The sequence below is a fragment of the Ursus maritimus genome, unplaced genomic scaffold (genome assembly GCF_017311325.1).
Source record: "Ursus maritimus isolate PB19 unplaced genomic scaffold, ASM1731132v1 scaffold_3, whole genome shotgun sequence".
NCBI lineage: Eukaryota > Metazoa > Chordata > Mammalia > Carnivora > Ursidae > Ursus > Ursus maritimus.
In genome coordinates this window covers 12,699,942-12,716,196 of record NW_024425563.1, presented here as the reverse complement: position 1 = coordinate 12,716,196, position 16,255 = coordinate 12,699,942, and the positions used below count along the sequence as shown (strand labels likewise).

Genomic DNA, 16,255 nt, shown 5'->3' with positions numbered 1-16,255 from the left:
TCCGTTTTCTTATTCCTCTCGCGAGGCTTGCGTCCGCTCTGTGTCCGGAAGTGCTCGCGTAGCTGGAAGCTGAACCCGCTAGAGCGCCGGTGAGGGAGGGAGGGAGCCCCGAGTTCTTCGCTAGGTGTGCGTGCGGCTCTATGTGGCTGGGTGGTGCTGTGTCTGTGTCTTGGCCCTTCTCTTTTTACCCGTGCGGAGGACTTCAGGGTTTTCTGCCACTTCCCAGTCCCTTTACGTTGCTGTTCAGGAGCTCCACTTTTTGAGAAAGGGCGCCAGTCTCTCCCGGCGCTGAGGCCGGGGAGTCCAGGGATCTCCACGGTTTGTTAACGGGATTGGAAGCAGTAATTTTTGCAGCAATAAGTTTCAGATTTAAGTCCCATGGTGATAACTAGTACTTACTGAATCCTCACTATGTGTTAGGAACTGATTTAGCAGTATGGGATGTGGCAGTGAATGAATGAGACGTAAACCCCAGCTCTAAGGGGGCTTGCATTTTAATGAAATTTGAGAAGACTGTGGAGTGCAGATGGGTATAAATCAGAAAGTATTTTTTGTGTGTGTTAGAGGAAGAGGAAGGCAAAGGGGATAAAAACAAAACTTTTTTTTGAGGGCGGGAGTCCTCGTAAAATGTGCAGGGATGTTGACGTTTATGGTCGCAAGGTGGACTGCATAAAAATTATGAATGCAGTTAGGAATTTAGGATTAGTGAATTTGGGCTCTTGCTCTAAGATATAATATTTATCTCTCTCTCTTGTTTTTTTTTTTTCAGGGGGAAGACGAAAGACTAGATTGTAAGAAAAGCAAATAGAAGCCATGTTTCGAAGACCTGTTTTACAGGTAATCACTTTTCCATATTAGTGTTGAGATGCGTTATTATCAACCACAGTGATCAGATTTCTTCAGGCTTTTGACTGCAGAGGCAAAAGACCTTTGAGCCCACCTACTTTTATGTACTCATTTGATAGGATTTGGGACAGATTTTACTTGTGTAAATGATGCTCACTAAAACAAAACAAAAATTTTCTAGCTTACATATATAATGGGAGTCATAATTTTTTAAAACGTTACTTGCATTTAGATCAGTTAGCGTTTAATGTCTTTAATGATCTAAAGACTATGAGAATCATTTCCAGCTGTTTTCTGTGGCGCACGTGGTTCCTTTTTTGACCATCTCCCTCCTCTGTTGTCAACCTTCCACCCCCCGCATCTCCCTGTACTAGAGTGCAGCTGAAGTCATCATGTCACCACAAATGTACTATGTCCTGAATTCCTTCTCACTCCCACCAGTCTGACTCCTTATTTCTCTAGACACTCTAGCCAGCCCACAGCCAGCGTAGACTACCCATTTTCCTCACTTACAGTTTGGTTTGTGGATTCTTTATAACACCTCTCTCATTCCCCATCCTGTTAAGACTGATGAAGAACGACTTCCTCTCTGAAACCTGTTCTCATCTCCCCCAGTCAGCTGTAGAATTGACCCTGTATTCTTGGATCCCCACTTTAACCTGTACATAGTTTTAGCATTTTTTAGTGTATGTGTGTTGAAATGTGGAACATAGAAGAGTTACTGCTGTCTTAATACTACAGTGTTAGGATATATAAAAGAGTTAAAAGTTTAATTTTAAAAATTATCACAGTTAAAATCTTTCCCTATTTCTGCTTTTCTAGTAGGTCTTAATTTTTGTGTTTCCCAAGTGAGACCTATTATTCTGAGACTTGTGAGCCCTGGCTCACCTGAGTACTTCCAATTAGCACATTTCTAGAACATGATACTAGTACTAGTTTGTTTGAGTCTTTACTATGTTGTGACTCCATCTTTATTTCTTAACCACCCCGTATCCCAAAACATAGTGAAAAGATTCCGTAGTCAGCACTACCCCAGGAACGGGTGTTCATTTGGTTGGTGGACATCTGCTTTTTATATTAACAGTGCTACCACTTGTCACATGCTTTTCTGATACAAGGGTAGCTCTCTCAACCCTGAAACCAGTGACCTGCCCAGGGTGTGTGCTCCTGTCATGGCAGGAGTCCTTGAACAGAATGTCTTCAAAGGAGGCAGCAGAGGGCAGTGGGAAAAGTGGCAACCTTGGTGTCAAACGGCCCTGGGTTCTAGGCACAACTTGCCGGTTATTTCTTTTCTTTTCTTGTCTTTTTTTTTTTTTTAAAGATTTTATTTATTTGTCAGAGAGAGAGAGAGAAACAGCAAATGCAAGCACAAGCAGGGGGAGCAGCAGGCAGAGGGAGAAGCAGGCTCCCTGCTGAGCAAGGAGCCTGATGCGGGACTCGATCCCAAAACCCTGGGATCGTGACCTGAGCCAAAGGCAGCTGCTTAACTGAGCCACCCAGGCGTCTCACCAGTTATTTCTTGTAGGATTTTGGGCAGGTTACTTAATCTCTCTAAACTTTTTTTCTTTTTTTTCTTTTTTTTTTTCCCCCTTTTTTTGGTCTCTAAAGTAGGGAAATTTTACATAGTTGGTCAGTTTGTCCCGAGGACTAATTTGTAAGAGGTAAAGCACTCAGCTGGTATTTAGTGATAGCTGTTGTGTCATTGCTGCTATTGTATGTCAGTTACTACCTTCCTCTGACAGATTGACTTGAGTAGTCCTAGTTTTGTACTTTATTAGAGAATCCAGTTTGTCTGTCTTAGACTTTTGCCTTTGGTCTATCAACAGCATGAATTTTTCCAACATATATTTGACTTTACCCTTTGTGTGCAGCCACGGAAGCACCATAATCAGGAGGGTTGCCACGAGAAAGAAACAGGAGAGGATTCTAAATTAACTTTCCTGGGCTTGTCGTCTAGGATTTGGTACATTTGGGCTTCTGGAGTGGTCGGCCCTCAAGGCCCTCAAGCGTTTGCGTGGTCCTCCTGGTGCTGCGAGGGGGGAACACGTGACATGCATTGCTTGTCCTCTGGGGATGTGTGCTATAGGAGCTGCCGACTTGATGGTGACTGAGTGTAAGCAGGTCTTCTGTTTGCATTTACCTTTCCTCCCAAATTAAAGCCGTTTTACTCATTTTTTCCACTTTAGGTATTTCATCAGTTTGTAAGACGTGAGTCTGAAATAGCTAGCAGCTTGGTTCTTGAAAGATGTAAGTAGTAGCTAATTTCCAAGTTTAAAGTATGTTATTTATAGCAACGTACAAATATTCTTAAATACGTAGAAGAGGTGCACTAGTTGGTTTATACTCTGTTAATCCTCAGGCCCTTGGCTCATGTTTGCCTCTCTGCTCCTGACCTTGTCCCATCAGGCTGAGGGGCCTCGTAGGATTTCTTTGAGTCCTGTTTGGTTATCTCAGTCTTCCAAGGTCATGTGCTATTTGGCTGAGGGAGTGAAAGTTTGTGCAAGCTGTTTTTTCACAGAAATATTCACTCATATTTATAAAGATTTTTGGATCTCAGATTTGTTCTTTTAACCATATGGTTTTTTCAAAAAAAGGTGTTTTAAAGAATTTAAGATAAAGATTTTAATGTTTGTTTTGTGGGGTACTAAGAACATTTTCTCCTTTCTTGCCAACCCTTCTTTTCACTCCCACCCTCCCTTTATTTGCCCCAACTTACCTCTGATCTTTTAGAACTTGGGTTTTGTTTAATGCTGAGATCAAAGTTGAGGTAGTATTTATAGCTGTTCCCATTCTGGACCTTTCTCTGAGTCTCATTTTATTTACACACTGCATTTCAGCTCTGAACCGTGTGCAGCTGCTTGGGCGAGTGGGTCAGGACCCCGTCATGAGACAGGTGGAAGGGAAAAACCCAGTCACGATATTTTCTCTAGCGACGAATGAGATGTGGCGGTCAGGGGAGAATGAAGCGTACCAAATGGGTGAGTATAAAAGACTGGGGTTTTCATCATATCAACAATAAAGAGACATTATTTATTCTCAGTTAGTTGATCAGTGATGAGCTACTTTTAGAAAGAATCTTTCTAATTCTGTTCCTTTCTCTTAGAAATTGTGACATTGGTTTTGGTGGGCATGTTGTCTTTTGGCGTTTGTGTGCTGGCATTCGTAACCACATTTCCTATTCTTGTGATTTAGGTGATGTCAGTCAAAAGACAACGTGGCACAGAATATCAGTATTCCGCCCCGGCCTCAGAGATGTGGCATATCAGTATGTGAAAAAGGGGTAAGTTGAGGAAGGAATCTTATAGATTGAATCTTACAGACTGAATCTTATAGTTTAAAAAATTGGTAGCAGGTGTGCTCAGGGAATGCCTGACTCCTTTATCCTAATAATTCTGTTAACTGGAGATATTTATTCAGAGCTTAGTACTCTGTGCGTGGCGTGTTGCCATGTGTGACTAATCAGAGGTGTATAAAACATGGTTTAGCTAAGAACTTATCGTTTAGGGCAAATGAGGGGTGTACATACATAGAAGCAGATGCGGCAAGAGAGAAGGCGAAGTGTACTGAGTGCCGTGTGAGTAAGTGCAACACGTGCTTTTAGGAGTTCCCGTGTCGCCTCTCGGCGTGTCCATGGAGTCCTTAGTACAGTACCTGGAGTGTCTGAAGCCTGACACAGTGAGGCATTATGGCAGTGTTCATAGCAGTTATGTTATATTTGATAATTTTGTATCAGCTTCGTAGTTCCCTTTTGGAATGCTTGGATTGATTGAATCCAATTGAATCCTTGAAATAAAAACTGTCTTTTCCAAAGCCGTAGAAGGACAAAGGGTGTGTTGAACAGCAGTTGTGTTCATAGGTAATATATTTAGAAATGTACTTGTTTTATAGAAATGAAGTGTATTTCCTGAAAAACAATATTAGGAATAACTAGAATTTGTTTCTAATAACTGTGTGCCTTTTTTGTATGTACTTTTCAGAGTTCCGTATGTATGTATGAATTTGTGCATATACACACACATATAAATACAAGAAATTTCAAGGAAAATGTCTGTATGCAATTTGACCCACTGATTGATAAATTTGTGTGTATTCCTTTTGGCACCCAATCATTTTACCAGTTTTACCTACTTTCTATATTGTGCTTTTTTGGTGATGGTAGACTCTGAAAATGGATGCCAGCGTGAATTTTCTACCCTTTAAAATCAGCTATGGTTGTCTTGTAGTTCAGCCTTCTAAACAGTGCAGAAATGATCTTAGTAATTAACTTTAATTGAAATATTAAGCTGAAAACCTCCGTTTTGAATTTTAATAATCTAAGTCCCTTGAGAAAATAAGTTCCTGAATCTGGCTATGAAAAGGAATTGAACAATAAGTGAAAATCAGTGGATCTGTTAGGGAGTCCAAAATCAAAGGTGGGGGAAAAGGACACGTTGGAAATCAATCCTAGAGATTGAAAGGATGCCACTGTGTTGCTCGGTTCCATTTCATGGTCTTAAAGTCATTTTTTTTTTTAAACTTTCATGAGGACTGCTGTCAGCTTAAAGCTGAGGACATTGTCCTTTTTACCTGGATGTGCCAAGTCTCTGTGGACATTCTGTTTCGGTACCTTTAATACTCCCAGTGTTGAACTTTGAGGTGCGGTAGCAAAAATGAAGTTACGCGTGATTCTGTGTTTCATCCTTAGTGTGTACTTGTTACTGCCTCTCACCTGATCTCTCTTGTAAAACAGATGAGAATCTCCAGACTGAAAACTGTAAATTTTGTTTTTATCAGGTCCCGAATTTATGTAGAAGGGAAAGTAGACTATGGCGAATACACAGATAAAAATAATGTGAGGCGACAAGCAACAACAATCATAGCTGGTAAGAAGCTTGTGGTAATAGCTATTCCCTCCTGCCTCTTCCCCTTTTTAAAAGCTTGGCTGCTTGTAAGTAACTTGAACAGGGGCTTTGAGAACTGATGCTCAGATTGTCAGGCAGCTCAACGTGAGAATTGTGAGTCTGCTTTGTGGGTTTGCTGTGTCTACATTCTCCTGATCTTCAGGATGTCGTCTCTGTACTGAGTTTCATTTCACAAGTAACTTCAGAGTAGAGCGTCTGTGTCAATACTTAACTGTTTGAAGTGAGAAAAACTTTAATGTCTTCGAGGACATGGCCTACACTGGCGGAAGCCTGTGCCAAGATAGAGTTATACTACTGTGAGTGGAATTAGACATTTGTGCAGGTTTATTCACAGCCTGCTTGGTCCTTAACATGATAATTTTTAAAAAATTATTCATGATGATTTTAAGTTCCTATTCTCGTTAGACAAAATGCAAAACAACGTAGAAAACGTGGACACACAAAGCTTAAAGGTCAGGAAGATACCTCCCAGAGCACAGTTTTCAAACTTTCTTGAAAATTCTACAAGAATTTTGAAACAAATATAGCCCTTCGCACATGTTTAAGTTGACATGAGAATTTACTCTGCAGTGTATTAATGGATGTAAATACCATAACAGTTTGATACCCATCATCCTTGAAAAAAAATGCATGAACAAGCTCTTCAGCATTTGGAAATTTTATGTTGTTTCTTTTTCTCTGAACTTGTTTTTCCATTTTCTCCTAAGAATTGTATTTTAGTATATATTGTATAGTTAAGAATATTTTATTATTCATCCTATTATATTCATAACAAAAATATATATATAAATAGAAATTTAAAAATATTTTTAAAAATTCTGGGATAGGGGCGCCTGGGTAGCGCAGTCGTTAAGCGTCTGCCTTCGGCTCAGGGTGTGATCCCGGCGTTCTGGGATCGAGTCCCACATCGGGCTCCTCCGCTGGGAGCCTGCTTCTTCCTCTCCCACCCCCCTGCTGTGTTCCCTCTCTCGCTGGCTGTCTCTCTGTCACATAAATTTAAAAAAATAAATTAAAAAATTCTGGGATATTAAGGCTATAAATGTCACATTTCTTCTTGATTGGGTTATCATTATAGTTGTTTTTAGAACATAAGGTACCAAAGCAATTTTGATATATAAATATGAAAACTGAAATTTTATTGAAAATGCATCTTTTAATGAGAGAGATGGTGTTTTTACCTCTGATAAATTGTTAAAATAAGACAGTTGTTAAACATTAATTCTATTCTTTTATTAGTTTTTATGGATGTAAACATTGAGAAACCTTTTTTTATAAGTACATAGAAATGAAAGAAAGTAAGATCTCAGTGTTACGCACTTCTGAGATATGCCAAAATTGGGTATCTTTTGAAAATAAAATTTTTTTAGTTGAAAATGTCAAACACACACAAATATAAAAAAGTAGGAAAAAAATCTTCTGTCATTTAGCTTCAACAGTTATGAACTGGTAGCCAGTATTATTTCTTCTATTTCCCCAGCCCACTTTTCCTCACTTATTTTCTAGTGAATTCCAGACATACTATTTCATCCATAAATATTTCCAGTAGGTATTTCTGAAAGATAAGGATTCTTACTTAAAGCATAACTACAGTGCTATTATCACACCTAATACTAAGAAATTATTAAAATTATTTTTGTACCAGACATCACAGTGTTTAAATTTCTTTGCTTGCTTCATAAATACAAGTCTATACGTTATCTTACATGCTTTATATGTATCTTAAGTCTCGTTCTTATTTTCTTTTAAATAACACAAGTTTATTTTCTCACAGTTCTGGAGGCTAGACCCCTGAGAACTTAAGTCTCTTTTAATTGACAGATTTTCCTTTTACCTTTCTTTTTTACCTTGCTCCAGAGTTCATGTCTTAATCACTCTACCATATGGATAAATTATAATTTGTTATAAATAATAAAAAGTACATTTTTTTTACTGGTTTCTTTGAGGTATATTGACCTTGAAAACCGTCAGTTATCTTTCTGCTCTCATTATCAGACCTTAGATGAGGTCCTATCTGACCATTTTGATTTCATAATTCTTGGGTGTCTTGACAGTATTTTTCATTTCTATGTGCTCTTCGTCCTTGGGCCAAATCTTCAGAGATAACTACCTGCTCAGAAACTTTTTTGTAGGCCTGTATAGGGCATAGAACTACACTTATGATTTCAGCAGTGGAAAGCCAAACTTTCTAATAAAATAGTTGACATTTCTAAATCTTTATCAATTACATATTTATGAAACATTTAACACTTTCATATTTCACTATTAACCAAAAGTGTGGGCAAATTTTGGATTGTATGAATTGTTCTGAACGAAGCCAACCACTAAATAGAAATATGAACTATTTCAGATAATCTGAACGATTATCTGCCATTTTGTTTTCTTCTTGTCACTAGTATTCACAGCATGGGTGAGTTAATTGAGCAATTAGCAGATTTATGGCCAGTAGTAAAAATGAATAGATCTTAACCAACATACAGTACGTCATTAGTTTTTGATGTAACGTTCAATGATTCATTAGTTGCATATAACACCCAGTGCTCAGAAATTTAAATTTAAATTTGATTGCTTCGTCCTTTTTTTTCTCCTAGGGATCCATGTCTTTAACGTAAAAGTAACCACCAGCGGATGGCACTCTTGCCTTTTTACAGTGTGGTGTCAGTTGAGATAATCTCTTCTGCAATAACCATTCTGTATCAAAATATTCTGTTTTTAAAAGACTGTAGTAAATATTGTAATAACCACTTTTTGAATAATTCTAAAGTTACAAGAATCTGGATTTTTTCAAGCTGTACAGGAAGTACTTCTTTTCCTTTGCTCCTCCTAAACTAACTCCATCTGGACCGCATTTTAAGCACAGTGTCTGATGTTCTCGCGTGAATATGCTTTCTCTGTAATATTGATTAGTAAAAATTTTCCCAAGAATGAGTATATAAAAGTCAATCTGTTTTAAAATTTAAAAACAGAATGTCTTCTGTCTGAGTGTTACAGCCTACTTAAAGACATCCGACAGTTTGTCTTTGCTGACAGGGCCGTATGTTGGACCCCATCCTTTCTCCGTACCTCCAGTGTGTGGAATGTAATGCCTGGACGCTCTTCTGTGTGCGGACGTGCTGCCTGGTTTCATGGCGTCTATCTGAGCATTGCAGGCATTGAAATTTGTGACTAGTTCTTTTGCAGGAGTTATTGTGGAGCAGTTATAATTGTCTTCAGGGAAGACAAGAAGCACCACACTTCTAGCAGGGTCTCAATTGTTGTCACGTAGCCGAAGCCCCAACTTCTGGCTCCTTTGGTGCCTGTTGTATATGCCTCTCATGACCATAGCAGAAGTTATTTCACATTTTGGGAATTTTCCTAAAATCCTGTTAGATGACAGCACTTAAGTATGTATTACAGAGGAACAATTAAATGAGAAAGAGTTCTGGAAATAATATTTATGATTTGATTTCTTTACAGATAACATTATATTTCTGAGTGACCAGACCAAAGAGAAGGCATAGAGTGGACGATTCTCCCTTGGCCAGTGTTTGGTACAGTCTCATTTCCAAATCATGTATAGTCTTTATAGTTCCTAAGGACGAGAATTAAAATATTCTTTTATATAAAATGAGTGATAAGACTTCTCCCGACTCTTACTCCTCTTCCCCTTTTTGTCTCATAGACCTTTGTAGCTAATTGTTTATTCTTTAAGGGTGGTTTCTGTGTACAAGTGTACAAAATAGTGAGCTGTCAGGTTCGTCTGTGTTAGGGCAAAGGGATAAGTGTCCTTTGGGATGCCCCCTTTTTTTTGTGCACGCGATTACAGTATTGATTCAGCCACTGAGTATTTGTTGAGCTTCACTCTGTGCCAGGCATTTATCCCATGGTTGTGAATAATGATGTTCTTACTGTTTGCCCTATAAACTAGATGGCAAGGACTGTATCTTCTCTGTTTACTTGCACCTTAACCAGTGCTTGGTACAGAATAGACACCTGATAAATGGTGACGGATGAATGATCCCAATGGGATATTAAATTTTAGCCCAAACTGGCAGGGGTTGCTGAACAGTGGTTGGTATCTAACCTAAACAGCTTCAGGACTAAACTACCTTCTTCACTTCTTTTGTTTTTGGACAAATTTCACTAGTAGCATTTATGAAATAGATTTTATCAGCAGTAAAAACCTAAAATAATAAAGAGGGCTGAAGTAGTTTGTTTCCAGGTGATGCCACAGGGGCTCTGGTTCCACTCTTTTCTCTCTTTGTAAGCCCCATCCGCTATCTTTTAGTCACATCCCGAATGTGGGGGAGTCCTCTAAACAGCCTTCGACGTTGCCTCCCTAGGGTAGAGCCTCAGGTATGCCATTTTTCTTTTATTTTTCCACATGATTCCTTGATGCACATATACAGGTCATGTACCGAGTTACTTTCATGGTAAGAGTCTGGAAATTACAGAGTTCTAGTAATTACCCAATAGATATTAAATAAACTCGGGTTTTTTAGTGTGTCTTGTACTGTTGAAGTCTGTGTCAGATCTGCATGGGTCTCCCTGCTAGTTGGTGGCAGCTGTTCAGAGTTGGCTGCTGCTGAGCCAGTGTCTGGATCCGATGATGGAAGTCTCTCATTCTGTCTAGCCACCTGGGCTCCAGCTTTGCCTCCGGCCCAGCCTGTTTCCATGTGCCGCAGACCTCACGTCTCGTCTCTCTGCCTGCGAGCTGGACTGTCACGGGTTCGCAGTTCATGTGCTGCACTGTGGACAAACACTAGAGCAGCGTTTCATACTTACAGTGCACTTTGGTCAAGGAAGGATGGAGTTCCTTAGCTTCTCTCTCTTCCTGCCCAGGAATAGTAGAAAAGTGATTGCCATTTCTTCCTCTCGGCTGTCTTTTTTTCCTGCTGCGGGGACCATTAATCAGTACGTTAACTCTGCTCCCTGAGCAGATGTTCAAACTGTCTGGCGACGTAGTCCTCACTCCTTTGTGCCACATTCCATAAGCAGAATGTAATGTAGATAAAATTGACCTTTGGGCCACTCTTTCTTGGCAAAGCTACACTTACACTCCTTAAAGGTTGTGAGAAGTGATGCACATTAGTATTCCTGTTCAAATAGTGTGCTTTGGGAAGCTAATGTGGTGAACAAAACTGTTTAACCACCAGCCTAGAGCAACTCTGAGTCTAGGGCGCAGGGGCAGAAAGGTGTGCCCTGCAGGATCCCTTCGAGCTGGAGGCTTCTGCACACTCCTGCTGGAGCTCCTTGAAGGCTCTGAGGTTGGGCAGCAGAGCTTTCAGAGGCTGTATTCGGTGCAGAGGCCTCTGTGCTCGTGATGCTGCAGACCCAAGGTCCACAGCCGGGCAGGCTGCCTGAGCCCAAACTCTGCCCTTCCCATCTGGGCTGCCCCCTGTGCTGTAAACTGTGTACCCCTCCCACGCTGATCTTGGAGGGCATGTGTGGAATTTGGTAGTGGGAACAGTTGGTAGGGGTCTCCTAGGCCAGGTTTTGCGTCTTGCATTCCCTTTTTCATGTTACGGTGTCAGGGAATATACCTTTGGAAAACTGTCCTTTGACTTTGATTTTGGAATTCTGTGTTAGGTGGAAAGATGAATATACGTAGAAGCGTGGGAGGAAAAGTATCAAACAGCACGTGTGGTATTACCCCATTTTTGAAAAAGAAGTAATTGATAAAAGTATATGTTTAGAAAAGTCTGGGAGGAGAAACATCAGAAGGTTGTAATGATCTTTGGATGGGGGGGATTATGTGTGATTTTCCTTGTTTTTTGCACTTTTATGTATTCTAATTTTTTTTGCATTGAATGTATATTATTTTTATAATAAGAAAAAAAAAAAAACTGTGTTCACTTCGGGAAAGAAAGACTTTCCATTATTTCCTTTCCAAGCCAGGCTTGCATTTCTGATCGACCTTCAGCTCGTACTACTTCTTGTATTAGAGATGAGAAGGTTAATCTCATGTATTTACCCCCTTCTTCTGCGTCTTAGTATTACATACTTAGATACTTCATTCACCTTTTTTCCCTTCTTTTTCTTTTGTTTTTCTCTTAATACATGTATGTAACCCATAGTGACTGTCTTTAAAGACCATCCTGTGTGAGATCTACTGTTTGCTGCCAACACAGTTCTCAAAGAGTCATTCATTTCTTAATTATTGGACAATGAATCCACAGACATCCCTAACACCAAAGACATGTTTTTGTGGCTGTTTTGAAGATTACTTGTCATTGCCAGCTGGGTTACAGCCTGACTTCTGCAACTCAGGAGAAATTACTGGTAGTTTCTCTGTGTTCCCAAAAGAGCCCATGCAGTTTTTGAAGGCAGGGCTGTCTTTTACTCAAACGATGCATTGGTCCCCATCCAGCTTGGCCTAGCACAGTGACGTTATAGGGCTTTCTAAATGTTGGTTTGTTAGATTGCACTGAAACACTGATGTGAAAATGAGAGCAGAATCACTTGACTTATTTTTCTGTCAGAGTTTGCATTATATGCTGTGAAGCTTGGTGGCTGTAACAGCAAGCAGATCATTGTAGAAAAGTTAATGAGTTATAGAGGAATCTCTTACAGGGTAATAATTACCGTATTAGCGCCTGATGTTTATCGTGTCCTTCTTAGGTGCCAGGCCCTGAGCTCAGTGCTTTTTATCATCATCTCATTTAACCGTTTCCCTAAGAAGGTGGTATTATCCTGATTTTTCAGATGAGGAAACGTGAAACTGAGAGGTTAAGTCACATGTCAGAGTCCTGCAGCTTATCAGAGGCACACCTGAAGTGTGAGTTTAGGTATGTGAAGTTCGCATTTTGCTTTCTGCCTACTTTTTGCTTCCCACTGCCTCCTACTTCCATTGGCCCTGCCATCCAGGACATCCAGAACCACCCACGGCTAACTTTTGACCACTCGGGGTGCATCGAAGTCATACTGGGAGTTGCAATACATAATAGGTTTTGGTTGGGATAGAGTTAGGAGGGAGGGAGAAATACCTCTACTTCTTTATTCTTTCTTATTCTCAGTCTGATGATCCTCCGGGAAAGTAAGTCGCAGTTAATTTCTTTACCAAGTTATCTTTACCTATTCTCTTGCTTCTTTGTTATCAAGCAGTGTTTCTTTACTGGTTAAAATAGGTCACAGTGTCTGCTCCTCTCATTGTTTCCTCCAATAGTTTCCTTCCTACTGAGGGTTGAAATTGTCAGCAAGATTGCTCAGGAATTTGACAGGCTTACTTTTCAGAGAAGGTGTCAACGGCACTGCAGTCCTTTCTCACAAACTATATTTGCCTCTGTGCTGTTCCCACAATCTGTGATAGGATGGTGTGTAGCTTTTTAGGCTGTCCAAATCATGCAGTCACAATAATGAAATTCTTGTCTCTATTCTTCATCCATTTGCCCTCTGCCATGCTTTGGGACCTTGGAGTGTTGTTTGTCCGTACAGTTGTACACTGCAACATTTTGTAGCTTTCCTGCTACACCTGCTGTTTAGAAGAAAGGTGGCTTCTCATGACAATTCAGTTAAGGCTCTGTAGTCAGACAGCCTGAATCTGCTGCACTTAACCAGCCAAGGGGCCTCTTTTCAGTTTCTTAACTTTCCCTACCTTGGATTTTTTGTTGTTCTGGTTTTCTGTGAATAAAACAGGGATAATAGTAGTCCTACTGTATAGGCCTGCTGTGAGGAATAAATAATGCATATAACTTACTTAGCACATATTAACTGAATCAAGTGCTCGATACATACTGGCCATTATTTCTCTTGTAGTTATTTTAAACAAGGCATATCTCTTTCGTCCCCATGCCCATCTCCCCAAGTCTCATAGGATACTTACTAACTTTAGATTAGGTTATTGTACTTGGCCTTTGTTGTTGTTGTTGTTGTTAATGTCTATGGATTACTGAGAACATAGTCCGAATTAGTGTTTTTTCGTTTGCTTTTAATCTTCCGTGGCTATTTAATCTGGGCATCTTTTTAAACTCAAAAGTCAGTTGGGCACCTCCTTTGTACCATGCATGCATACAGGGCTAGATACAGGGATAAGTAGAACAGGACTCCTGCTCACAGTCTAGGACGATGGGGGCTGGGTGGGGAGGACAGAAGCAGGAGCCCATGTACAAAGTGTGCTACGGTGTGAGGAGTACTGTAGTAATAGTAGAAATAAAGTCCTGTGGGCACAGATGAGAATAGTTAGGTTAGTTTTCAGCAGAGGAAACAGCATGAACAAAGGTCCAGAAATGTAAAAGTATATGGATCAGTGAAAGATAAAACACGAAAAGGGGGTTGGGGCTGGATCATAAAATGCCTTGAAAGCTTACAGAGGACTTAGGCAGTGGGGAGCCACATGTTTTAAAACGGATGTGTCAGAACTGTGCTTTAGAAAGAACAGTGAAGACCTGTGAAGGGCTAGAAGGGGGAAAGCCTGCAGGCAGTTAGGAAGCTACTGAAGGAGCCTAGAAAGGTTAGCAGAGTGGGGATTATAAGTGACATGAGGGGAAGGTGGTATTCACGATTCGTTCACTGTACAACAGTTACGTGCCAGATCCCGTGCTGGGCTCCGGGTAAGGGATACTGAGTAGAAGAATAACACGTAGGTCCTGCCCAGGATGCGCTGGAGACTGAGTAGGTTCTGGTGGTCAGAGAAAAGGCCCTAAGAGAGAATTCTGAAGCTGCTTGGGCAGCTGTGTGGATAGTGACATTTTGTTGCTGAGACTAAGGAAAATGAATGTGGGAGCTGATTTGAGAAGAGGAAAGATCAGGAGTAGTTTTGAACATAGTTTTATCATAGATTTCCTAGCTTATGTTTGATATTAATGAGTGGAGCTCAGAAGAGAAGTCAAAACAAGAGTGACTTTTGTTTCTTCTGCCAAACGTTTTTGAAGCACATTTTGTGAGACAACATAACAAATGTTGCCAAGATTCCAACTTTCTGTTGTGGAAAACCATATTATGGGAAAGATTTCCAGTTGCTTACCTGTTTTACAATGTAGCAGGGATTTGTGTTAATCAGGTGTGGTAAGATGACAGACACAAAGGCAACTGTCTTCAAAGAAGGGTTTATTATAGTTCTTAAGAGGAATTCTCATGCCACCCTATTAGAACCACGTGGAGAAGCACCAGGGTAGGCCAGAAGGCAGAAGGAATGAAGAGAAATGTGCAACAGAGCTTTTATTGTGGTTTTTGTGGGACAGAATAATTTTCACCAGGCTTTGGGCAGTAGGGGTGGTCCCTAGTTTCCAGGTACCTGGTGATTTTGGGTAGAGGAATAGTGTTCTGGACTGCAGGAGCCTGATAGAAGGAGGCTGATGGCAGGTGTGGAATCAGGATTGGTTGGTTTGTGTATTAAAGACATGCTCATGGGCAAGTGTTTACTATTTCTAGGAATTAACTAATGTTGGGAAGGGGTTAGTTCCTCCCAGGGTCAGCCAGGCCCCAAGATGTCAAGCATGATAAAATACAGAAAATAAGAAACATGATTAATTCACTACTCAATATCCATTATCCTTTCTACTGAACCCATTAATTTACAGAGCCCATATTTTATTGGGGATGACAGTGTGTACAGCTGAAATACTGCATTTCTATTCTCCTTTGCAGTTAACAGTTGCTAAGGGGGTGTAAGCAGAAGTCATTTGGTGGTGCTTCCAGGAAAGCTCCTTAAATGATTAACTCTGTTGGGAGGCTCATCCTTTGTGCTTCTCCAGACCCTCACCTGGCTTTTTCTTGTCTGAAACGTGGACATAATGGCTGAATCTCCAGCAGCCATCTTGGACTGTGAGACGATCTTCAGGATGGAAGACAGAAGAAGCTGGGATCTGCGATGACCATGGAACCACCAGACCAGTCCTGGACAGTCTATCTCTGGACTTCTTTGGGAGACACAAATAAATCTCTACCTTGTTTAAGCCACTTATTTGTGCTTTGCAGTTAAACCTCCTTCTTACTAATTCACACATTCTTTATCTCCGTATACACAATGAATTCATTACTCTAATTCTTTCTCTTCTAAGACCTTCCACTGCCAGCAGAAGTAAAATCTTACCTCTACTACCACAGTCCTTCAGACTTTTAACCTATGTCTCATTCTAAATTTGGGGAGGGACTAGAACATACTTTGTACACAAAACCTTAGCAATTAGCCTTAAAAAGAGTAAATATAAGCATAGTTTTTCAGCAAATAGATATTAATTTTGCTTGAAGCCTCTACTGAGGACCCTTAATTAACCGTCCCTTGTTAAATAAAGTAGTGCTAAAGCTAAGAACAGAAGTACCACCCTTCTTCTCCTGGCAGTATAGCAGACTACATAATCTGGAGTGCAGAGGTGTCCCACTGCAAAATAACCAGATGCTAAGTATGACATAGTTTTTATCGTATCCTTGGGTATCTTAGTTTGGGCTTAACAAAATACCAGAGACTGGGTGATTTAAACAGCAGACATTTTCTTGCAATTCTGGAGGCTGGAAGTCCAAGATCAGGGCACCAGCATGGTTGGTTTCTTGTGAGGCCTGTGTTCCTAGCTTGTAAGTGGCCACCATCTTTCTGT

At 40.4% G+C, this 16,255-nt stretch overlaps 1 protein-coding gene across 8 annotated transcripts; it reads left to right on the top strand.

Annotated features, from left to right (window-relative positions):
* The first annotated feature begins 34 nt into the window (after positions 1-34).
* On the top strand, positions 35-15,620 carry SSBP1 (single stranded DNA binding protein 1). Of its 8 annotated transcripts, none has more exons than XR_005838470.1 (9): positions 44-124; positions 770-837; positions 3,033-3,093; positions 3,684-3,824; positions 4,039-4,126; positions 5,620-5,708; positions 9,201-9,274; positions 12,429-12,511; positions 15,471-15,620. XR_005838470.1 is itself a non-coding variant. In XM_040643917.1 (8 exons), the coding sequence occupies exons 2-7, from the start codon at positions 814-816 to the stop codon at positions 9,242-9,244; spliced, it is 447 nt and encodes a 148-aa protein (XP_040499851.1). In that variant the 5' UTR covers positions 35-89; positions 770-813; the 3' UTR covers positions 9,245-9,274; positions 15,471-15,620. The 8 variants fall into 8 exon arrangements, 6 of the variants coding, with proteins under 6 accessions (XP_040499851.1, XP_040499854.1, XP_040499850.1 ...); XR_005838469.1 differs by having other exon boundaries at positions 15,309-15,620; XM_040643917.1 differs by lacking the exon at positions 12,429-12,511 and having other exon boundaries at positions 35-89.
* Positions 15,621-16,255: the final 635 nt, after the last annotated feature.

Coding starts and splice junctions, on each gene's coding strand:
- SSBP1 (XM_040643917.1), top strand. CDS start 814: ATGTTTCGAAGACCTGTTTTACAG. Junction 3,825..4,038: donor GAATGAAGCGTACCAAATGG/GTGAGTATAAAA, acceptor CTTGTGATTTAG/GTGATGTCAGTCAAAAGACA. Junction 5,709..9,200: donor AGCAACAACAATCATAGCTG/GTAAGAAGCTTG, acceptor ATTTCTTTACAG/ATAACATTATATTTCTGAGT.